Below are 24505 nucleotides of genomic sequence, written 5' to 3'. Positions count from 1 at the left end.
AAACTTTGATTTTCAGCTAGCCCGACACTAACCCTTCGATATATTTCTTGCTAGAAGTATCCTTGATTAAGAATGAATCTTGAGTCGAGAGTTGAGGATTGAAAAGCTGCTAAGATAAAGAAAGGATAGGGTGAGAAGACGATTTACTAGTTCTTGAAGCTCGATCTCTCCCACGGATGAACCATATAGCCAAGAGAAAGCATGAACCAGAATAGAAGAACTTGCTTGCCCCATCCATCATGAGTAAATCTTTCGTAGTAGACTCATTAGACTTACCGTAAATAACAAATTATTTTATATAGTATACTATTTATTATCAATAACAATTTACTTTATATGTAATTTACCATATATAATTTTATTATGTATAATCGTTGACCTAACACTTCACATTATTTATATACTATAGAATTTTTGTATTATTACAGTCCTTACATATATTAGTTACAATAATACTCTAATAGCATTGGCTTATTCGTGCAAATTAAATAATTAATTATTTATAAATAAGTGAATAAATTATTTCACACACTATACAACTCGAGCTCTATTGTAGAAGGGCATTGTTGCAATAAAAGACAATGAGAAGGGTATTTAAGTAAAAAAAGTCCTCAAGAAAATTTAATTTTTTAATAATTATAATTATATATATATATATATATATATATTTAGATGGTGGGATAAGATTACAAGAAGAACCCAGAGATCTTAAATTAATTAATGTTGCTGGAACGACTTTAAGTGATCATTTTTCATTAATCCATTTAGGTCTAATTAGGAATAGCAGGATCCAGAAAGCCTAGTTCACTTTCGAATTCAGCTGTCCAAGATAAACATATGTCTAATGAGAACACGCACCGAACCAAACACGACTTAAATGAATAAAACCAAAGATTTCAAGAGAGACGAAAGGGGAAGAACTTTGATCGAAGTTAAAAATGTCGTGATCGGTTAGGTTTTTATTGACTTTGTAATAAATCTAACTTAAATAAGCAGTGTTTCGTATTGAATGATGTTGTTAAAATTAAATAACAAAATAACAATGTATGACAGATAATATATATATATATATCACAAAAATTCATAAAAAAAAATATAAATGAGTTAATAAAACTCTAATAATGGGTTATTTAAAGTTAAACATAGGCATGGATATAAAAATAATTAATAATAATAAGTGGGCATAAATTAATAATAATAAGTGGTCATATAATTTAATAATAACTTAATAAATATTTGTACAATTTGATATTATTTAATAAAAGATAATTAAATAATGAATAGAGAGTGGCTATGTCTATGATAGATGAGATGAAATAATGTTAGAAAATAATTTAAATTTATTCGTTATTAAATGATTATTACTGGTTAAATTAAAACATATTGATTTAAAAATTTGCGCATCCGGGGAATCGAACCCCGGTCAGTACCGTGGGAGGGTACTATGATACCACTACACTAGATGCGCTGGATGCTCTTATTGTTAAAATATAATTTTATAATTTTCTTTGGCTCCGTAAAACACAAAAAATTCCGTTGCCGGGAATCGAACCCGGGTCTCCTGGGTGAAAGCCAGATATCCTAACCGCTGGACGACAACGGAGCTTGTGCATAAACCACGTAGATAGTATACATATTAAGGTACGTTTGGTACTAAATCCCATGTGGCATTCACATTCACTTTTGCTAAGCCACTTAATATTATTTAATAAAACTACATAATGAAATAAATACGTCCAAAGTTTAAGACGTAAATCTTACCATTCTTCGTGCAAGCCCGAACGTCAACTTTCGGTCTAAATTAACTTTAAATTCTCAATTAATAGATTTATAAAGAGATTAAATATTTTATAGTCCAATCTTATACAAATTTATCGTATAGAGTACTCTACTCACATGTCTCTACATGTGGAATCAATGTTAGGATTTATGCTCTAAAACCGTGTAAGTAGTTATTAATTTTTAATAATAGTTCTGATTATTTATTTGAAATTTAATATTATCCATGGAATGAATATCTAAAATTACTAATGTAATTTTGAACTATACGTAATTGACATATAAGAAGTTTATGTTCAAGTAATAACCTAAAGAATCGTTTCTTGGCAGCATTATTGATACAAATTATTTAATTCAAATCGTTTCTGTGGAGACATGTGAGTGGAGTATCCTATACAATGAGTTTGTATAAGATTGAACCACGAAATATTTAATCTTTTTTTAGAAATTCGTTGATTAGGAAGATTAATATTTCATAGGATGATCATATGTGACTAAGTATTAAACTAGTTATGAATTTTTGTCTGTGAGGGCTTGTCCTTTGATTTGCATAGGTGAAAATGATTGTTCTAGTCGATTCAGTATGTCTACCATTTTAGGAACTTACTAAATAGAAAGTTGGGAACATAATTTCACGAGATGAAATTCAATCCTTTTCATATAGGAAAATTAGATGAGTTGTTCTCTTAAATGCTAATTTCGAGACTTGCAATAAGGCTCACCCTTTCACTGGTCGGAGAGGGAGAGGGATTTCGTTTATAGTTGGGTCATAAACAAATTTTTCATTAGACGATAAGTAGTACTTAAAAGTGAAAGACATAATTAAAAGAGTATAACAGACTTTTAATCCCGTTGTAATTACGAACAACTCAGGAAAGATGAACTTGCTTGTAATAATTATATCAATGGACACAACTTATCTTACACTACATAAGAGTGCAACTCTGCGTCTATAGTAGACTGATCTATAGTTAATGATTATAAGGTGGGTCTATTAATGATGTTATTAGAATAAGGCTGTAACGACCCTAAATTTCCACATACTCAGAGTCGCTACTAGCGTCTCATACTCATCTCTAATGCGGAAATATAACTCTTACATGAACATCATTTATAACTTATACTTCGAAAAATGCTTAAAATAACTTCTCTGTAAAACATAGTCATGGTCTTACGTGTTTAAATACGAAATACTGAAAACAAAAACAAATACAAAATAATTTAAAACAATGAAATGCAAGACAACCTATTCTAACTTAAAACTAGAAATTTAAATATGAGTTACCCTATGCCACAGTCTCTGCTTGCGTGTCGTCGTCCTCCGTACAAGTGCACTTTGCCTTTACCGGAAAGATGATGTGGCACACGGCCGGAGTATTTCAAAGAATACTCAGTAAATGGCCCCACTATAGGGGGTCATGCAAATGCAAACACGTGCAATCATGATTTAGGGACCTATCTCTAAACATCATAAGGGTGACCTCCAGTCTTGCACAAATTGGATGTGTAGTATTTCCCTACACACGACTCACACGTGCGAGTGTGAATCTCCAGGGTGCTTGCACACCCCCTGGACCCTCGGGTCAAGCTAATCTGTAGTGACGTTCGGAGGTCAGCGAAACCTCATAGTGTCATGTGCTTCATGAACACCCTCATCTGTGCGCATTCGCACTCATCATCATATTGTGCGCGTCCGTATTCATCATCTCTAGGGGAAGTAACCCTATGCTAAACATCCAATATGCATGAGGTCCTTCTAGATCCATCATAATGTCTCTTCTGACGCAACTCTCTAGTCTCATCTCTTTGTTGCTCTAGGTAACACATACTCGTGAATATTTATATTAATTTCATTTTCATGCTCTTAGGCTTGTGTCCTATGTCGATCTAACGACATGATGCAATATGGAAAACAACATCATATTAAGGTAAACGTCACACAATTATCATACTCATCACATTGCTATATAGTGCATCAAGCAGATCAAGTACGTCATTCATCGAAATATATATATATATATATATATATATATATATATATATATATATATTCTACACACATCATCAAACATCATAGCTAACAAACATCATCTAATATTAACATACGACAGAGTTCATACATCATCATAACTCATACAATTTTTTAGCATATCCTATTTAGTTGGCCTTAACTGGAGTAATCCCTAATTTAATTATTGTAATCTCCCGCTCCTCAAGAACTACTCCAAATATTGTTAGGGTTCGCTTTCTATCGCACCGTTCGTCACCTTTTGTTAGTATTTCACATTTTAATTAATAAAAAAACTAACAATGTGAAATACAACGACATCAATAAAAATTGAATTCTATAAGTACAAATTATAACAATTTTTCATATCTTCCATTTTACTTAAATCATCATTAGTTCTAATTAAGAGCATTTGCCCTTTTTAATTAAATCGATTTTCTTTTCTTTAAAAATGTCTATATGCAATTAACCAAAGTCATTTTAAAGTGATTCTAATTTTCATTTCTTCCCAAAATCTTCTCTTCCATTTTTTTTTTTTAATTTTTTTATTTATTTTATAATTCTACTCTAAATGAGATGGTTTCATTCTACTCCCATATCTATAATTCTACTCTTATAACAGGTTAATTCTACTCCGGTTCTTCAATTATGTTGCAATTATGTTCCACAGAATTATAACAGGTTAATTCTACTCCTGTTCTTCAATTATGTTGCAATTATGTTCCACAGTTTAATTCTATTCTCAGATTTTCTATCATTTAAGTAGTTTTATTTTCTTTATTATTTCCAAATCTACTCTTTCCATGTATTGCTTTCTCTCTTTTTTATCCATCTATTTCTTTTCTTTTCTTTTGATTTTGGTGAGAGTACGGTTTATTTGGCTGCTACTAACTCAGATCTAAATAATTGCAATAAATTAATATCTTTATAAAAGAAAAAGAAAAGAGTAAAAGGTAAATCTGATTACTCACCTTTTTCAGATGACATCTCTCTATTATCTGCCTAACCATCCCTCCATTATCTACCTTGTTTGAATCTCTCTATTATTTGCCTGGTTTGAATCTCTCTATTATCTGTCTTTCTTCTTCCAGAAAATCTTTTCTTTCTCTTTCGGTCCACTTTGAGCATAAGCTCATGACTTTGCTTTGGGCTCCCCAAAAGACCTCACACCAATGAAGAGACTATTCTCTGATTATAAACTCATGGTCATTCCCTAAATTAGTCGACGTGGGACCTTCTTCATCCAACAGGTCCTTTTTAAACCAACACAACAAAACAAACTAGTAATCATTGGGAATATAAACTCAAACGCATTCGAACCTAAAAAAACAACAAAGCTTAACCAATCACTCGACGTTTTTGACTCGCTCAAACGTTTCCTAAGCCCTTCTCTACTCGTCTCCTAGAAGAACGACAAATTCTCAATGAACTTTACAGAGCTAATCAGCTAATCAAGGCACACTTAGTTTGTATTCATTAAGCAAATGCTATAGTTCTCACAATATCTACAAGTAAGGCATCATTTCTCCTGCTATATCTAACATTCGGTATTTCAGTCTATTTAGGTAACTGGTGAGCACAGGAACTCACTCAAGCAACCATATGAAACTCTAATCTAAAGGCCTAAATCACAAAAACAGGGAATATGTAAAGAATTTCATTCTGGAGGGAGAAAGAAAAGGATTCTTAGCTCTCTATCTTTGAAGTTGTTGCTTACAGAGAGGGCATGATGATGCTATAGCAAGCCATTTATCTACACACCTGAGATGGAACACATGAGAACAAGGCAACTGTCTCACGTCTTCCTTGTCTATATACTTGGCAAGACAGATGCAACATTCCTGAAAGATCAAAGGGGAAATGAAAGTGTTTTAATTCCCGATCACCCGTGAAAGAAACGGTTCGTTTCAAGTTTCCTAAACCGGGAGAATACAATATTACTTACTGGATCCTCTTTTGGGAGTCCTGTATTGGTATTATCGGGTTGAATTCCGAGGTTGATGTTGACGTCGACGACTTTGTATTTCCAGCAAGGTAGTTGAGAGATTTGATCGTCCAATGCGCCTTTTTCGGTCGATCCCATGTTGATGTTATATCCTATAAGACTACTGATCACTGGCACACAGCAACATAGCAGCAGAAACAGGAAGAACGGGAAAGAGTAGCATATGGCATTCCAAACTAGCACGAAGCTGCATAATAGATGTAGCTTGGGAGCTCTTTGAAACGACGCAAACCGAGAATCGAAGATCCAAAGATTGCCCATTACGAACCATATTGCAAAGAAAAGATCAAGAAACGTCCGACATCTGTTGATCAAATGTGAGTACCTGAATTATGTTGAATAAAAGTAGTCAGATAAGAGGTGAAGTATTGCAGGAAGAGTAAAGTTTTGAGCTCCTAAAGCTGCCTTTAATGATTTTCAGTTACTTTAATATAAGAACTTCTAATCCTGTGGGTCATTAAGAAACCTTCCATTCTTTAACTTAGTTTCTGTGTATTGCACAGACTTGTGAACTGTAGAAATTTTTACCGAACGCTCTGGAAAAAAACTTTAGAACATGATTAATTTGATACCATGGTTGTAACAGCCCAAGTCTAATGCTAATAGATATTATTCTCTTTAGGCTTTCTTTTCTGGGTTTCCCCTCAAGGTTTTAAAACGCATCTGTTGGGGAGAGGTTTCCACACCTTTATTATAAGGAATGCTTCGTTCCTCTCTCCAACCAATGTGGGATCTCACAAATCACACCTGTTGGGAGCCAACGTCCTCACTGGCACACCACCCAGTGTCTAGTGCTGATACCATCTATAATCACCCCCTTCAGGGCGCAGCGTTCTTGCTGGCACACTATTCGATGTTTGGCTCTAATACCATTTGTAACAACCTAAGCCTACCGCTAGCAGATATTGTCCTCAAGATTTGGGCTATTACAATGGTTCTTTGTCTCAAAGACATTATTATTAAGTCTAACACAGTTCATATTAAGTCTAACATAGTTCATGAATATAGTTAAAGCTTAAAATCAATTGATAGGAAAGTAGCATGATGAGGATTACCTCGATGATTCATTGCTGCTCTGGTGCTCGATATCCGAAAGACTGTTACTATCTCCCTGCATAAGATAACGACACCGATGGCGGCCGCAGAGAAGCAGTAAGCTAAGAACACAGCCAAGATCATAACCAGCTATCCACAATCTCATAGGCCAAACTGGCTTCTCAGTTTGTGAAATGGCAAGAGTGAACACTGAGATGATTAGTTGAAAAAACAAAGCTACAAGTTCCATCGCCATCCATGAACCTGAATTGAAAGGATTCGGCCCAAGATCAGATCTCGATCCGTTTTGGTAATGAAAAACTCTTCTCAAGAAAATGAACCATCTAGCTCTAGAGACTCTCATGGCTGTTCTAACCCAAAAAGAAGGAGGGAGGGAACCAGAGGTATCATTTCTGGTATCATCAGCCGTAGCGCCATCTTCTCCAGACACAGTACTCGATATGAAAGATGTAGTAGCATCAGAATTAAATGAAGGACCCGCAAGGAAGAAACCAGAATGAATCATTGCAAAACGACCTTGTTTCAACTAAAGCAAATCAAGCTCCTTTTCAAGAACAAGACAACAAACACTACACGGACATTGATAAAGTTGGAAAGATGAACAAAGAACAAGGGGTGGTTTTCATGAAAGGAGAACTGAAACTGAACCAAAATCACACAAGTTTTGCCCGTTATGATTAAAGAAGAGACGAAACCCACTTCAAGACAAAAGCAAACAACTCAAAATCATGAAAGTCCCATGTCCTAACTACAAGGTATTCAGTGAGGCAAAACATCAAACACCTAGCGTGCAGGTCCAAAACTGACAATTCAGAAAGAACATACAAAAGGGCATCTCAGAACAAACAAAGAATTACAAATGGAGTGTATATAGAAGCAAAGAGAAGACAACAAAAATGGTTGGAAAGCAAGAAAACCGGAAGGTGAAGAAGTTGGGTCGCGGAGGGTCACCAGAAAATCAACAAAAAAGAAAAGAGAAACCCAAGAAGAGACGATATCCTAACTTCGATTACAAGTGAAATCAACAATCAAACGGTAAAGAAATACGCCAAAGGCGTTGGCCTAACTTCAAACACAAAACAAAACAAAACAAAAGCCCCAAATCGAGAGGAAGAAGAAGAGATAATCAACCGTTTATACTCAACAATCAGAATTTCCAAAGCCCATTAGATAAACAAAACCCCACATGGGTTTTGAAATGGATAAGAAAAAGAAAGAAACAGGGAGAGAAAGAGAGAGAGGATTGAATGGTTGGCCACCAAATCCAAGTAGCAAGATTGAAGGGGGTGTCGGGCGGAGTGGCCCTCAGAGACAGATATTTAAAGCAAAGAGGGAATGGCGGTTGGCCACACACCATTGTTGAGGGAAGGGGAAGTTCAGAGTGGCCCGCCCCATCCGCCCCATTAGATATGGCGACGTGGAGAGCTAATCCAAAACGCAAACCCTTACAAAACAAAACACACAGCGAACTCTTGCTTCTTGCTTCATCATCACCATCATCATCTTCATCTTGTTCTTGGAATGGTTGATTGATTGTTGCCCAAAATCTGTAGAAAAATATCAATATCAGAGACCCAATTTTTTAATTTTGGGGATTTTGTTCTTTATTGGTTCATAATTGGGAGAGAGATTATTAGGGAATACAAAGAGTGTGTTTGAATTTTCATTCAAATTTTATCCCCTTTTTTTTTTTTTTTTTAATTATTTAAATGGTCAAACCTTGTCCAATTTGCTTTATATCCCATCTTCCTTTCATGTTTTTTTTCTTGTTAAGATTCAAATTAAATATATTTGATAACCATTAATCATTTAGAAGTTAGATCCTTATTAAAATATGTGATTTAAATTAAGAGTGTTCATATGATTCAAGAATTCGATCAATTTAGACTATCCAACCAACTAAAAACTTTGGGTTGGGTTAGTTTTTTTTTTTTTTTTTTTTTTTTTTATTACGGTTTGAGTTGGATTAAATCTTTAGAAAACTGAAATTTCAGGTTGGTCCATGGGTTGAGTTAACATTTTTTTGGTCTGGTCTGCAGTCCCCTTGTGAATACTCCGCTGGTATGAAAAGTTCTTAATATTAGTTGAGTACCCGGTTCTCCAATAGATTGACCCGCACTTCTCCCAATTCGATCAGATTCCTGTGAGTAGGACTACATAATTGGCAAATCCAAGATGTACTCCTACAAGTAAAGGGAGTCTATATAGATATCGGTTGTGTTTGAAAGGTTATGAATCAATTGATAAGTCCGAGTCATACTGACCAACCTAAAAATAGGGTTGCAACCTAACCCAACCTATTCCCACTTGTGCATATTTGATATTTGAGTTTTATGAGACTTTAGTTATTTATCTAACATGCTATAGCGAAACTGATTGCAAAAGAGGGGAAATCGGCCACATTAAATTACCTTTTGGGGAGGTCCGTTTGATATCCAAAAATTTCTCAGCAACAGTCGGACAAGTGGGGAATGCTGGGGTAAACCAGAAAAGTTTGGGTACAGCTGGATCTAAATGTTGGCTAAGTAAGCGTTCGGTAGTAAGAGGAGTAGTTATGTACCCTGTAAACCATCCCGTGGTGAAGGGAGGGCCCCAATTGGTAGAAAAAAGATTATTCTTCGTCGTCTTAGTAAATAAGAGAGAAAAAAAGATTATTAAGATTACTTTGCTTACCAACCTAACCAACCTGAAATTTTGTGTTGATCACAAAGATTTTCTCAATCCAACCGACATAAACCCCTAACTTAGTACGAAAATTAAAAATATTTCACGTTTAAAGTTAAAACTCTTACGAAAAAACCCACAACAATTCCTACAATATCATCCAATATTTATCAAATTTTCACGTTTTTTTTTTTTTTTTTTTTTTGTCAACTATCCACCGAGTCAAGTGCAGAAAACACAGTAAAATCACGCAAGGCCCATATCTAGTGTGCTTTCTGCACGCAAGGAAAGAAAGAAAGAGCGACCGGACCTATCTTGTCATTTCGCCATTGCTCATTCTCGTTAGCGTTTTACCTTCCCTTCTCTGCACCTACTCACACTTCGTTGAACTATAGCATGGTAACGAAAAGAGTGTTAGTAAACAAAGCCTATCGCATAAAAAAGTTTAAAATATGAGAAGTCTCCGTTGAATTCATATCGTGCTATTGGGTACATAGATTCACCTCGACACAACAACTTAGCTAGCAACTCTTAGATGTTAGCTTACTCGATATGACTACAAACGGTAGTTGAAGGTAGCTGGAACGGTGCGTGGACGGTTCAACATAATAACAATTTTGTATTAATATGTTGAATATGAAAATACTATAATAATGTCATTTTTTAATATTCAAAACTTTAAGAAAAATAGTAACCTAAGCTAATAATGTAAAATATTTGTAATATCACTATCAAATCCCCAATTACGTAGTTACGAGAAACTCTAACGACACGTGGCAATAACCCACCGGCCAATCCAGCCAACTCATCAAATTCTAAAACCTTACTTCACAATTACAGTTATGTCATAAGCTTACACTTGGCCACTCCGTTGCTTACTTGCTTGCCACGTGGCATATCCCTTAAAGGGCAAAAGTGGAAGAAATTTTAGTTCATATGATTATTTGATATATTATTTTAGGGCTAAATATAATCTTTTAAAATTTCTAATTCTATCGTGGCGGAAAATTCTTATTTGACAGACAAGTTGACATTTTTTTGGTCGAGTCAACTTAACCAACTCGAAAATAGAGTTACAATTCAATTCAGCCCTATTTTTCAAAAAATTAAGAATATACAACAATTGTAACAGGTGTCGGTCATGCATTGTGACTTATAAACGTTTTAATATTTGAATTTTTTGAGATTTTAGTAATTAATATAACATGTACGGTGAATAAGTATATTTTTTTTAAAAAAAAAAAACAACCCGACAACCTAACCCGAAAATAATGTTGAGTTGAGTTGAGTCGTGAACTCTAATTAGGTTGATCAGGTCATTATTCCAACGACTGGAAATTTCAGGTTACTCCAAAAAAAAATTGAACTCAACCCGTGTACCCTCCTATTTTAACTGTCGATATATAATTATTTTTTAATATTATTTCTATAATATTTTTAAATATAAAGTTGATGTGACAATAAATAAAAAAATCTTCTAAAGTTTCGACATCAGCCACGTGTAGGCTGATCATTGGCTTACTTGACCAAAGGCTATCCTTGATCTTGCAAAGTTCAAGATGAATTCAGTTTCCAATAAAAATAGAATATGGGACAGCCTTTGATTTATTTTATATATATATATATATATATATATATATATATATATATTTCATAATTAAGAATAATTGAATTATTAATTTTGTTTAAATTCAAACTCGCGAATAATATTAATATTCTTCCAAATAAATTAATTTTAAAAATAATAAAAAAAAATTATCAAATTTAAAATTTACTTGAAACAATTTTATGTTGTGTTACTCTCGAGAATTTTCCTAAAATGCATGGGAGTGATGACAAAGTATGCTAGAATAACTTATATTGGTCTGTGTGGATATTTTTCACTCTTAAGAAGCGAGAAATAGATAACATGACCATGTCACAGGTGAATGTCGAGATCGTCAGGTGCCAAATTTGGATTCTGAATGCTGGACATGAATTGTTATAATTGGTATCAGAGCGGTACTTCTCCTAGTAAGATGTGGTTTGGAGACAAACTAAGGCGGAAGCTGGTGGGCATGTGAGACCCGAGCAAAGGAAGGAGTACATGAATGAGTTGATATCGCAGGGAAATTTCAAGGTCATTAGGTGCCAAAACTAGATTCCAAATCCTGGACATGAATCGTTGCAAATGGTATCATAGCAACACCTCGTAAGATGAAGGACATGTAACACTCGAGCAAATGAGGGATACATGAATGTGTCAAGACCACATCTAAATGAGAGTGTCCTAAAGATGAAATGGTTAAGACAGAAGCTAGTGGGCATGTGACACCTGAGTAAATAAGAGGTACATGAATGAGTCGAGACCATATCTAAATGAAAATCGTGCAAGTACATAGACTAAACTTAAGAATTTAACCTAAAAACTATCTCTTTGATACTCGGAGCTTAAACAAAGAGTAATTCAAATAAAATTTGCAAAATAATTGAATTTCGAATAACGTGCAAATGAAGGATTGATAGCAATGGATGATATATTTGAAAGAACGTAAATGAATGTCAAGACGATATTTGGACGTGTTTTGATACCCAAATTTGGATTACTTTGTAATGTTGCTAAAGAAACATAATAGGGAAAATGACACGCCATTTTGAAACTGATATCGAGTTAATGATAGCTTTAAAGAGTGTATGCCAAAACAAGACCATATTGAAAATGTAGTTAAACAAAGTAAGAGAAGCAAAATTAGGTCAAATTCGAAGAACAAAAGTTGAAAAACATATCGTTTTTAGTTGAGATAATAAGACGTTAATTTTTATAGTTTCGGATAAGCCTTATAGGTTAAGAATTGCCTCGAATGCAAGTCGAAAAAATTAGATTCAAGAAAATTTTTCTAATTTTCTATACATTTATTTTCATAATAAATTTTATGTTAAAATATAGTTGTGGAAAAAAATTCTAATTTTTTATTTTTATTTATTGTTTTCGAGTATCTCGGGTATTCCAAGCATTTTTTTTTTTTTTTTTTCCTTCTACACCTCTTTGAAATTTAGGTTATAAGGCTCGTGAAATTCTAAAAATGTTGAAAATAAAGAAAATTAGGGAAGCTTACGTACCCGTTGAGTTTGAGCATTATAGAGTTATTTCATTTACACCGTTGTTATAATTGGGTATGTGTCAATTTAAGAATAGTTCGTGGGGTCTCGCACCGATGTTATTTAGGGTTTTAGGGAAGTGGGTATGTGTCAAGCCAAGAATAGTTTGTAGTGTCTCGAGCCGAGCTGGGGCGTCATTTCATTTTCGTAATGGTAGTGAGTCCACTGAAGGGTCTAATCGAACGGTAGAAATTTACCCGTCGACCACATGAACCTACAGTACATTCCAATCTTCAACTAAGACTATTCGACGATCTCATCCACTTCAAATTTTGTACCTCATATCTTCTATGACAATGAGAATTATCTCCGTTTTAGAGTAATTTACATTTGAAAATCATAGTACGGGTTCAAAAAAATGCGTCGGCATAGCTACGTCGACATAAGTTTTTTGTGATGCAAATTGGGTAACGTAAAAAAATAATAATAGAAGCTATACTAACGGTACAAACACGAGCTAATCTTACCAAATATGACGATATTTTTCATTGATAACAAGTAGTTTCCAATGTTCTAAAATGATACCAAACTAACTCTATGCAGACAAAAACAGTTCAACATCAATCTAACATATGAATTCAACGATTCAAATTACATAAACAGCAAGAACTAATCAGCTCTGTAAACTTTACAGGTTCCATCATCAACTCCCAATCTTAACACCGAACACCCGACGTTCTTTACAGGACGATGCGAAAGCTTTATTCTGTTCTGTTGACAAGGCAGGAAAGACGACGAACACATCCCAACTCAACCCGACGACCAACATCAAGAACACAGTGACAAACTCTTGACTATATATTTCTCTCTAAAACAAAATGATTTTACAGGGGAAAGAATGGAGACAGATAGCACAGAGACAGTATGATGAAAGGAACATAACTTACAAATTTATTACAATTCAATGGGCAGTTTCTTATGCAGCTGTGGAAATGGATGAGTATCACAAGCTTGATAAGAGTAGCTCACCATAATTTAGAAACAAAAATAAGTATGCTGTCTAGTTGCACTTTTCCTTTTCTTTCTCTTTCTCTTTTCTCTTATTTCCACCCAAAACAAATTCTACGTACAAATCCTTAAGGGCGATCACGACGGTTGTAATCAACGGTCCCATAATCGCACCCTGTGAGTATCAATAAGAGATCATTCAGGCAAGGGCACGAGCCCGCAAAAAGGAAAAGGTAAATGGAAACATGCAACTGTTAAAGTTTCTAAGATAGATCGACATGCAGCATCGAAAAGGGTTAGTAGTTCTAGGCAAAGAACACATGGTGTGCAAGCTCAATAGGAGCTTGTATGGACTGAAATGAGCACTGAGACAATGGTACAAGACGTTTCACTCCTTCAAGGGCAAGAGTGGTTGATTTTCAGAGTGAAAATGATCAGTGTTGTTACTGTTGCTACTCTTGTACGTGGATGATATATATTGATTACAGGATCCAATATGAGGGGGATAAACTATTTGAAGGTAACTATGTCTTTAGTATTTGAGAGGAAAGATTTGGGTGCACCGAAGAAAATTCTTGGGATCAGGATTTCTCAAGATAGATTTGTTGTCACATCAAACATGTCCTAAGAGCAGTACGTTGAGAAGGTGTTGTTTAAATTCAGGAGGAATAATGCTAAACTCGGACTACCCTTTTGGCAAATCATGTTAAATTGTCAAAAGGACAATCTCCCAAGACAACGGAGGAGCATGAGCAAATGACGTTAGTCCCATATGCTTCTGCAGTTGGGAGCTTCACTCACAGGTCAGTGGAAGAAGGTGATATGTGTTTAAAGAAGATAGAGGGTGAAGGTGCAAAGAATCCCTATTTGGGCTTTCCTTTCTGGGTTTCCCCTCAAGGTTTTAAAACGCGCATACTAGGTAGAAGTTTCCACCCCCTCATAAGCAATGTTTCATTCCCCTCTCCAATCGATGTGGGATCTCACAAAGCTAGTTTAGATATTAAATCATCAAACTCGTAAACTGTTTATAAGCTCTAGTGATGTAACGGCCCAGACCACCGCTAGTAGATATTGTCCTCTTTGGGCTTTCCCTTTCGGGCTTCCCCTCAACGCTTTAAAACGCGTTTGCTAGGGAAGGTTTTCACACCCTTATAAAGGGTGTTTTGTTCTCCTCCCCAACCAATGTGGGACATCACAATCCACCCCCCTTCAGGGCCCAGCATCCTCGCTGGCACTCGTTCCTTTCTCTAATTGATGTGGGACCCTCACCAAATCCACCCCCTTTGGGGCCCAACGTCCTTACTGGCACACCGCCTCGTGTCTACCCCTTCGGGGAACAGCGAGAAAACTAGCACATCGTCCGATGTCTGGCTCTAATACCATTTGTAATGGCCCAGACCATCGCTAGCAGATATTGTCCTCTTTGGGCACCTTAAGGCTTTAAACCGCGTATGCTAGGGAAGGTTTTCACACTCTTATAAAGGGTGTTTTGTTCGGGGACATCACAAGTGATTTCAGTAAAGTCTAGAAAGGGAAAGAAAGTGTACCTCCAATGCAGATGAAAACAAAGTCATTCCACCAATGATGCTAAGCCCCATAAGGTATTCACTGTGACCAGGTATGTCCTCTTGGATTTCCGACGCGCCGTAATCCATAAGCGCAAGGTGAATAACAGACAACCCGACGGCTACGACATACCGACCTTCCAGCAGAAGCTGCAAGGCTGCTGGAATTGTTGCAAACCATGAAGGAAAAATTGGGAAAAGTGGACTGAGAAATGCAAGAACAGTAGACATATACAAGAAATGTATTTCAAATAGTCTAAGCAACAGCCATGTAAGACATCCTTGATAGATAGCAATCTCTGCTGTAGCCAAAAGAACGCCCGAGATCGCGTTATCAAGAACTTCAACGCATCGAATACGAGCTGAATCTTCAATAGGAAGCATATACATTATTTGTTCAGTCACACCACCAGATTCGGAAGTGATAAGATAATACAGAACCCAAATGAACACCATTGATTGCGAGACGAAGTTCAAAACTTCAGCCGCTCCAGAAATAATAGAACTCCCGATCGAAACCATGAACTTCGCACTACCTCCTACTACCGATACACTACTAGCAACGACTCGTTGCGAAATATCCATCCCTTGAACAGCTAATCCTTTCGCTTTCACAACTAAATCCTCCCTAGTGATTATCAACTCCCTAATAATTGTATCCAGTTCTGTATAAATCTGACCCCATTCCTTGTTATGGATTCGATTTCTCAAGCTCATAAGCTTCTGCGTATACGGCGATGGAGCGATTAGAGAGGTCGAAGGCCCCGACGAGTTAGCACGAGACGATGCTAAAGCTAAATGCTTAATCCCAGTGACAAACTCTGTCATGTTATACTGCATAGCTAAGCTATCTATCTGCTCCGACACTGCTTCATAAAACTTGGTAGTGTAGCCATCGATCATCCCAGGAATATCATTCTCTTCTATCCATTTCTTAACTCCAATTCTTTCAGCATAATTGTTCTCTTCCACGTGAAGTTTCAATGAAATCATAGCTTCTTTCCCTTCAACACCAATTTTGTAAGAGAAAAACAATAATCCAGCCAAGAACACAACAACCATAGCGACAATCAAACCTATTGCTACGATGGTTTTCAATCGTTTCAAAACCCCTTTGGTGAAGAACGCACTAACAGCAGTACGACGAAAGCTCATGCTACGAAACGAAGAAACAGAGGACATAGTTGAATCAACAGACTTAGAACTAAACAAAAAACCTAATCCAAGAAGCGAACAAGATGCAATAACACCGAAGTTCTCATAAGCAAGTATAAAAATCCAAAACGAAACAAGCCATCGCAATAACTTAGAGAACACACTTTGATTTCGTTTAGAAATCTCAGATTTCTTCCTTCTAAGCACAACCCGGAAACAAACTTCACGAAATTCAACAAGGGTTCCAACAAAAACCTGAAAAACCGCAACGGGGATAGCGAGAAGAGTTTCTGTGAGGCCTAAGTTGAGGGGTTTGGACCAAAACCCTTCTAGGGTTTGTTGAATGCCGCGAAGAGGGATAGAACAGAGGACGGCCCATTGAAGGGGGCGGAGATAGGCTTCGAGGAGACGGCCGACGGCGTAGAGAGTGAGAATAGTGAAGGCAAGGCCGGCGTGAGCCATGGCGATGTAAAGTGCAAGACGGACTTGAGGGTCGCCGGAAAAGGAGGGATTGGAATCGGATTGAGGGGGGGTTTTGGAAGATTGTTGGTGGAGATTTTGTGGGTCGGGGCTGGGTTTTCGAATTGAGGCGGATCTGAACATGTCCTGCCATGGGGGGGTGGAGGAATTGGGAAGGGAATTGGAAGATGGGTCAGAGTAAGGGACGAGCTCCATTTGCAGGGAAGGTGGGAGTGGCAGAGAAATGGAGTTTGGGGAAGAGATAGAGAAGGGCAATAATGGAGGGAGAAGAAGAGAGAGGGAGGCAAGTCAGGGAGGAAAGGGATTGTTTTAGCCATAATAGAGTCCACCATGGGAGCAGTAAGTTACTGAAGTTTGCTGTCATTTTTTAGGCTGTCCCCTTCACCAAAGCCACCCTTTTCTATGCTGTCGCCTTCACCAAACCCTCCTTTTTCTCCGGACTCTTCTTCCCAACACTGTACAACGTGCCCTATATATATATACCATATACCTATATATATATATATATAGGTATATATATATATAGGGACCCCAAGTCCTATGTCTATGGGTGAAGATGGAAGTATTTTTTGTTAGTCCTCTCTTCATATTTCAATTTTAGCGCAGGTTGGGATTCTCAAAGGATTTACAGGGATCGAGTTTCGTGCAGAAGGAAGATGAGATGAGAATTTAGGTAAAGTTGGAGGTAGGGGAAGGGACGAAGAATATAATCTTCATTCCATAACTGATGAGAATTTAGGTAAGGTCGGAGACAGAAGTAGGGATGAAGAATATAATCTTCATTCCATAACCGACGAGAATTTAGGTAAGCTCGGAGACAGGGGTAGAGGCAAAGAATATGATCTCCATTCCACAACCGACGAGAATTTAGGTAAGGTTGGAGGCCAGAGTAGGGACGAAGAATATAATATCCATTTCATAACCTGTTTGGCTAACGGGGGAATTTCTCTTTACTCCCTCCCTATTCAAACAGAGATTTTCAACCTCATTAAAAAAATAATAATTATTAAAAAATTAAAAGTATAATAAATTGAAATATAAATAAAGGATAATGAATGGAGGAATGATTGAGCTTAAAGGGTGGTGATGAGGAATTTAATTATGTTGTTTACTCATAAAGCATTGGCCAGCTAATTTCCACGTCATCATTTCTAACAAAATCTCTTTACTTAATTTACCATTTTAATTTCCATTTATAATTAAAAATATTTGTAAACCAACATTATGAATCAAATAAAATCTTTTAAATATATTTTTTTTTATAAAGATACGTAATTAAATTTGGGATATTTCTGTCAATTATGTGGAGTTGTCAAAATGGCCATAAATAGGGATTTTAAATAATAATTATTATTTTTTAAATAAAGTTTTTATTATATTTAAAAAAATAAATAAATAATAATAATTAAAGAGTTGCTTATTGAACAAGTATGTTTCCAAAAGACAACTGTGAGTCAACTTAAAGATTAATGAATCTAATTATTAAATTTTTATACTCAAATAAAAAATTAATCAACTTTTCCTCTATTCTAATTAATATATATATATATATATATAATATATATATATATATATATATATATATATATAAATACCCAAATTTAATTTTTATCGTTAATAAAAGGATCGGAACATGTTATCTACACTTTATACATCATTTTTCCTCCTCGATTTCCTTTTTGTCATTTTATCAAATGTCTCTTTTGCTATTCTTAAATATCATAATTTTAAATAAAAATGATATATTCTCTAGTTTGTCAATATTTTCAGACATAAATATAAGAAATTTCAACACCCAAATAGTAGTCTTTCATATACCAACGGTAATATTTAAAAAAAAAAAATTAAATATATTAAGTCTTGAGATTTTTCAAACGCATATTAATAATGTCCTCATGTACTAATGGTAATAATATATTTTTTAATTTTAAAAAAATTAACAATATTAATAAAAAAATTAAAAAATTAAAAAAAAAAATTGAAGCGTAGTTAACAATATTTTTAAAAGTAGCTCCATAAATTAAAATTAAAATTAAAAATTTAAAGGAAGAAGTTATAAAAATAGAAAAGAAATAGAATTAAAATTGAAAACGAAAGAAAAGTAAACATGTTTCAGTGCAACAGCTTTAGATTAAATGAAAGAGTAAGAGAATAAATTATATTATATTTTGGTAACTAAAATTTTGAATTTTATTATATTTTTATTTCTAAAATTTACTCTTTAAATTTTATAATAAAAAAGAAACAAAATTGTTGTATTTTAATGGCTAAAATAAAATGAACTTTAAAATTAAAAACATTGCTTTAAAAATGTGGGACATAAATGAAATTTAAAATAAAATATCCCTGTTTTATTATTATTAATTCAACGACATTTAAAGTGGTCTCTTTATTAAAATATATGTATGAAAATTATAATTAAGTTATACCTTATTAAGAATATTTTTTAGATTACATTAATGAACGGAAATAAAGTATTATTCCATATTCTCCCACTTTCATTCAAATATAATGGTTTGACTAAGATGGTCTATTCCAAAATAATGCTTTGCATGCTTCCATTCTCATCTAATATATATATATAATAGTGCTTTTCTAATATAAATATAATTAGATGACAATAAAAATAAGGGCAAAAATCAATTTATTCCCCACATTTATAACCCCACAAACAATAAATACACTTCTAAAAAAAAACCATAAATATTATTGAATTAAATATGGTAAAAAAAAAAAACAAAAAAACAAAAAAAAAAAAAAACTCATTATAAAAAAAAGAAAATTAATGAAGAAATTACAGAGACTTCAATTGTGCATGGTAACTTGCCTTATCTATTATTTACCCTATACTCATTTAAAAAAAAAATAAAAAAATAAAAAAATAAAACCTAATTTCTGGATAAATAATTGGAGACCCTAAAGTAACCTAAAAAATTGCAGAAATAGCTTCCATGGCAACCACCAGTACAGCTTCAGCAGATCACTCAAAAGGCCAAGAACATAATGAATTAATCTCAATATCAAAACAACAATCCTCTATCTATCTAAACAACATATCGATAAACATGATGTGTCTCGTCCTACATTTCCCGCTCGCTCCCCTAAAACTATCAGTAAGAACTGGGAGGATTATATTTTACTCTTCCTGTGTCTATCACGTTCTGTAAACTAAAATAAAGAGCATAAGACTACTAGGTCGTGTTAGGAAATAACATACATCTAATATCTCTATCTAGTTTATCGAACTAACGTGACGAATAAACATAACCGAGAAATAAGTGTATGCTAAAGCCTACAGCAGAGCAGCACAGCACACTACATTGAAATTGTACTAGATGGGGACAACCATATTAGGCATAAACTAGCTTGCAGTAGTGTAGTCTACATAATAGTGTCTAAAACCATACAATAAAAAGTCTAATACACTCTTTCTCGTCTTTTTCCAAAGCATCCTTGGACCTCTAGTATTTGTGAGAGAACACTGCCTATCACTGGGCCACAAAACTAAAGGAACCTGTGTGTTTGAAAAACTCTATGGCAATTCTTAGGCGAAACAGCGTTCGAGTGAGACTTCTGTTCTAGCTTCCAAGGAGATGGACGGTACTGACTACGCAACGATTCTACCTTGCATAGGGATGGTATCGACTACTCCCACTATAGCCTCCCCTTCCATACAAACCACCTGCTCCTCCGTAACTAGCACCAGGACCTGAGTCATAACCTCCACTGTAACCTGAACCTCCATAGCTCCCATAGCCATCAACCCCTCGACCATATCCTCCTAAGCCACTTGTGCCATAACCCCCACCAAACCCACCACTGTAAGGACCAAATCGACTAGAATAACCGAGGGATGATTCACCTCGGTAGCCACCTAAGCTACTGCTTCCAAAACCTCCATAACCACCACCAAAGTCACCACCACTACCATAACCATAGCCACCCCCAATCCTACCACCAAGACCACCTGCAGTCCTAAAGGGACCAGGTCCAAAGCCTGCATCAAAGTCCCCATAAGAACCACCATATCCACCAAAGCCATCATTGAATGAACGAGCCCTAGAATTGCTACCATATGCAGGAGCAGGTGGTGGGTTTGAGGATTTCTTTGGTTCAGCTTTCTTGATCTCCACCTACAACAAAGTAACTTAGTTAACCTAGATCTTCTGCAATTTAACTATTCTGATAGCCCTTGCCTTAGAAGACCTATACCTGTATAACCTCAACCTAAAATTAGTAGCAAAAAGAAGCAGCTAATCGCATAATACTTAAAAGATACGATTGTATAAAGTGAAAGGGTTGAAAATTGTCCATTATTATTAAAACTGGAAAATACGATGGTGCAAAACCCATGGGAAACACAATTTGGTTTACACTTTGCTCACTTGCGGTCCATTTATATAAGCTCACCTGGGTACCAGACATATCTATCATATTTCCTTTGGATAAAATTTCATCTACAACTTCTTCCTGGTCAAAAACTATAAACCCAAAGCCTCGCGAACGGTTGGTTTCATGGTCACGTATAATTTGGTGTTCCACAACTTTCCCAAACTTGGAAAAGAAATGTTTTAACTCATCTACAAGCAAGATACGTAATAAACATATTAAAACACAACATAGAAACTACATCAATATGAGAAGATCAAATAAAAAGTGGCTGAAACAAACACTGGTCCTGCCAATAAAGAACACGCTTCAACATATAACTCAATAACCTTACCTTCAGTAACCGTTGATGGAATCCCACCAACAAATATCTTCTTCGTCTTAAAATCCTTTGATTGACCTTGCCCTTTAGGGATGGTTCTCTTGATTTCAACCTATCTCCATTTAGCAAAGTAAATCCCAGAAATAAAATAAATAAAGCATAAATTCATGCAACAACAATCATATTACAACTGTATGATTATAAACCATCCAATAAAATACAGAAAAAGACTAATAATTAACCTCATAAGACCACGGGAAACAAAAATATTTTACGCCATTCAACAACCCAGTAGAATATAATGTGGTTTTTTTTTTCAAAAAAGAATAAAAAATAAACAAAAGAATCAGAAAAAAGTATTTAAATCATAGTCTAATTGATTTCATAATCTATGAATCCATTGTAGGGCTTGGCACGCTAACGCTACTACGACCGATAATTTAATTGATTTAATTGAAAAATAGTGTAAGCCAGTTAGCAGGAAGAAGAAAAACAAAACAATTAAGATGACGTACCTGTTTTCCATTGATGACGTGTGTATCTTCGATAACCTTGTCAACCACAGAAGGATCAGCATAAGTAATAAACCCAAAACCTCTTGGTTGTCCGGTATACCGATCCTTCATGATCACCGAGTCCGTTATCTCTCCATAATCACCAAAATGCTTGTTGAATTGAGCTAATTTTTCCAAGAACACAATGAAAAAGAACATCAGCTGCAGCCGAATCTAAGCTAACATTGCACTTAATCAATATACAGAATTAGCAAATCAAGAATTTATTTAATTATCAATGAACCGCAATAGAAGAGGTGCTAAGCTAGCCATTCAAAATATGAACACCCATCAAGAATAACAGGTAATTTCAGCAGAATTAAACATGGGTACAGAAACTCGTCCCTAATACATGATTAAAATAAAACAAAAACTCACTGTAAGTTGTATCCTTCGCCAATCCTCCGATGAAAATCTTCCTGGGAAAACAAAAATAGCAAAAAAGTGAGAACACAAAATCGAGATCTAAAGAAAATCAAGACAAATTAACTGTTTGACAGGCCTGAGAGGGGGATGACATATAGTAATGGAATCTGGCGCTTAAGAAAGCCCTTTTCCCCAACTCATCAAACTTTCTCAGAGAAACACCGAAAGAAAATAAAAATTTGAGAAAGGAAAAGAAACAAACCCGGGGCTAGCGCCATCGCCGGTGTGAGGATTTTCGCTCTTCGATTTGGACGCCATGAGCAATTTGGCTGGCGGATGCGTTGTCGAAGAAGATCGATAAGACGTGGAGAAGAAGATGAAAGATCGTTGATTTAGGTTTTCAGTGGAATTCCGAATTGAAAGAGGGTAATGAATTTTAACGGTCCAAGAGAGAGAGAGAGAGCATTTTTATATGTCAATCGGGTTGATACTTGGCCGGCCCAATAGTTGGGCCCATGGACATTGAGCCCAAACTTCAAATTTTAATTTTGATTTTTTTTTTTCAAAGGTACTATATTTAGCGGAGTTAGAAACCTAGCTAGTAGACCCGTTTTAAACGTCTGAGGCTGATGACCATATGTAATAGGCTAAAGCAGACAATATCTGCTAAGTGGGCTTATGTTTTTACAAATGGTATCAAAATCATGAGGCTGATGACGATACGTAATAGACTAAAGTAGAGAATATCTGCTAAGTGGGCTTATGTTTTTACAAATTGTATCAAAATCATGAGGCTGATGACGATATGCAATAGGCTAAAGCAGACAATATCTGTTAAGTGGGCTTATGTGTTTTACAAATGGTATCAAAATCATGAAGCTGATGACGATTTGTAATAGACTAAAGCAGACAATATTTGCTAAGTGGGCTTATGTTTTTACAAATTGTATCAAAATCATGAGGCTGATGACGATATGCAATAGGCTAAAGCAGACAATATCTGTTAAGTGGGCTTATGTGTTTTACAAATGGTATCAAAATCATGAAGCTGATGACGATTTGTAATAGACTAAAGCAGACAATATTTGCTAAGTGGGCTTATGTTTTTACAAATTGTATCAAAATCATGAGGCTGATGACGATATGCAATAGGCTAAAGCAGACAATATCTGTTAAGTGGGCTTATGTGTTTTACAAATGGTATCAAAATCATGAAGCTGATGACGATTTGTAATAGACTAAAGCAGACAATATTTGCTAAGTGGGCTTATGTTTTTACAAATTGTATCAAAATCATGAGGCTGATGACGATATGCAATAGGCTAAAGCAGACAATATCTGTTAAGTGGGCTTATGTGTTTTACAAATGGTATCAAAATCATGAAGCTGATGACGATTTGTAATAGACTAAAGCAGACAATATTTGCTAAGTGGGCTTATGTTTTTACAAATTGTATCAAAATCATGAGGCTGATGACGATATGCAATAGGCTAAAGCAGACAATATCTGTTAAGTGGGCTTATGTGTTTTACAAATGGTATCAAAATCATGAAGCTGATGACGATTTGTAATAGACTAAAGCAGACAATATTTGCTAAGTGGGCTTATGTTTTTACAAATTGTATCAAAATCATGAGGCTGATGACGATATGCAATAGGCTAAAGCAGACAATATCTGTTAAGTGGGCTTATGTGTTTTACAAATGGTATCAAAATCATGAAGCTGATGACGATTTGTAATAGACTAAAGCAGACAATATTTGCTAAGTGGGCTTATGTTTTTACAAATTGTATCAAAATCATGAGGCTGATGACGATATGCAATAGGCTAAAGCAGACAATATCTGTTAAGTGGGCTTATGTGTTTTACAAATGGTATCAAAATCATGAAGCTGATGACGATTTGTAATAGACTAAAGCAGACAATATTTGCTAAGTGGGCTTATGTTTTTACAAATTGTATCAAAATCATGAGGCTGATGACGATATGCAATAGGCTAAAGCAGACAATATCTGTTAAGTGGGCTTATGTGTTTTACAAATGGTATCAAAATCATGAAGCTGATGACGATTTG

General features: G+C 35.2%; 3 protein-coding genes and 2 non-coding genes across 5 annotated transcripts; all 5 read right to left on the bottom strand.

Annotated features, from left to right (window-relative positions):
• Positions 1-1397: 1397 nt before the first annotated feature.
• Positions 1398-1468, bottom strand: TRNAG-CCC (transfer RNA glycine (anticodon CCC)). Its single transcript has one exon. It is a non-coding gene; the product is annotated as a tRNA-Gly (tRNA).
• A 63-nt stretch (positions 1469-1531) lies between these two features.
• On the bottom strand, positions 1532-1603 carry TRNAE-UUC (transfer RNA glutamic acid (anticodon UUC)). Its single transcript has one exon. It is a non-coding gene; the product is annotated as a tRNA-Glu (tRNA).
• Positions 1604-5235: 3632 nt separating this feature from the next.
• Positions 5236-8489, bottom strand: LOC111788874 (E3 ubiquitin-protein ligase At1g63170). Its single transcript, XM_023669435.2, has 3 exons — positions 6848-8489; positions 5733-6117; positions 5236-5628 (listed from the first exon to the last, which is right to left on the bottom strand). Exons 1-3 carry the CDS (start codon positions 7351-7353, stop codon positions 5482-5484), a joined length of 1038 nt encoding a protein of 345 aa, XP_023525203.1. The 5' UTR covers positions 7354-8489; the 3' UTR covers positions 5236-5481.
• Positions 8490-13113: 4624 nt separating this feature from the next.
• LOC111788873 (uncharacterized) lies at positions 13114-17249 on the bottom strand. The gene is made up of 2 exons (XM_023669433.2): positions 15146-17249; positions 13114-13773 (listed from the first exon to the last, which is right to left on the bottom strand). The coding sequence occupies exons 1-2, from the start codon at positions 16991-16993 to the stop codon at positions 13651-13653; spliced, it is 1971 nt and encodes a 656-aa protein (XP_023525201.1). The 5' UTR covers positions 16994-17249; the 3' UTR covers positions 13114-13650.
• A 2813-nt stretch (positions 17250-20062) lies between these two features.
• LOC111788872 (heterogeneous nuclear ribonucleoprotein 1) lies at positions 20063-22869 on the bottom strand. Its single transcript, XM_023669432.2, has 6 exons — positions 22692-22869; positions 22442-22482; positions 22025-22188; positions 21522-21621; positions 21209-21378; positions 20063-20931 (listed from the first exon to the last, which is right to left on the bottom strand). Exons 1-6 carry the CDS (start codon positions 22745-22747, stop codon positions 20419-20421), a joined length of 1044 nt encoding a protein of 347 aa, XP_023525200.2. The 5' UTR covers positions 22748-22869; the 3' UTR covers positions 20063-20418.
• Between the last annotated feature and the right edge of the window lie 1636 nt (positions 22870-24505).

The sequence above is a fragment of the Cucurbita pepo genome, chromosome 2, assembly GCF_057944985.1.
Source record: "Cucurbita pepo subsp. pepo isolate OVF chromosome 2, ASM5794498v1, whole genome shotgun sequence".
NCBI lineage: Eukaryota > Viridiplantae > Streptophyta > Magnoliopsida > Cucurbitales > Cucurbitaceae > Cucurbita > Cucurbita pepo.
Note: the sequence above shows the minus strand (reverse complement) of the source record. Positions and strands in the feature narration are given on the sequence as shown.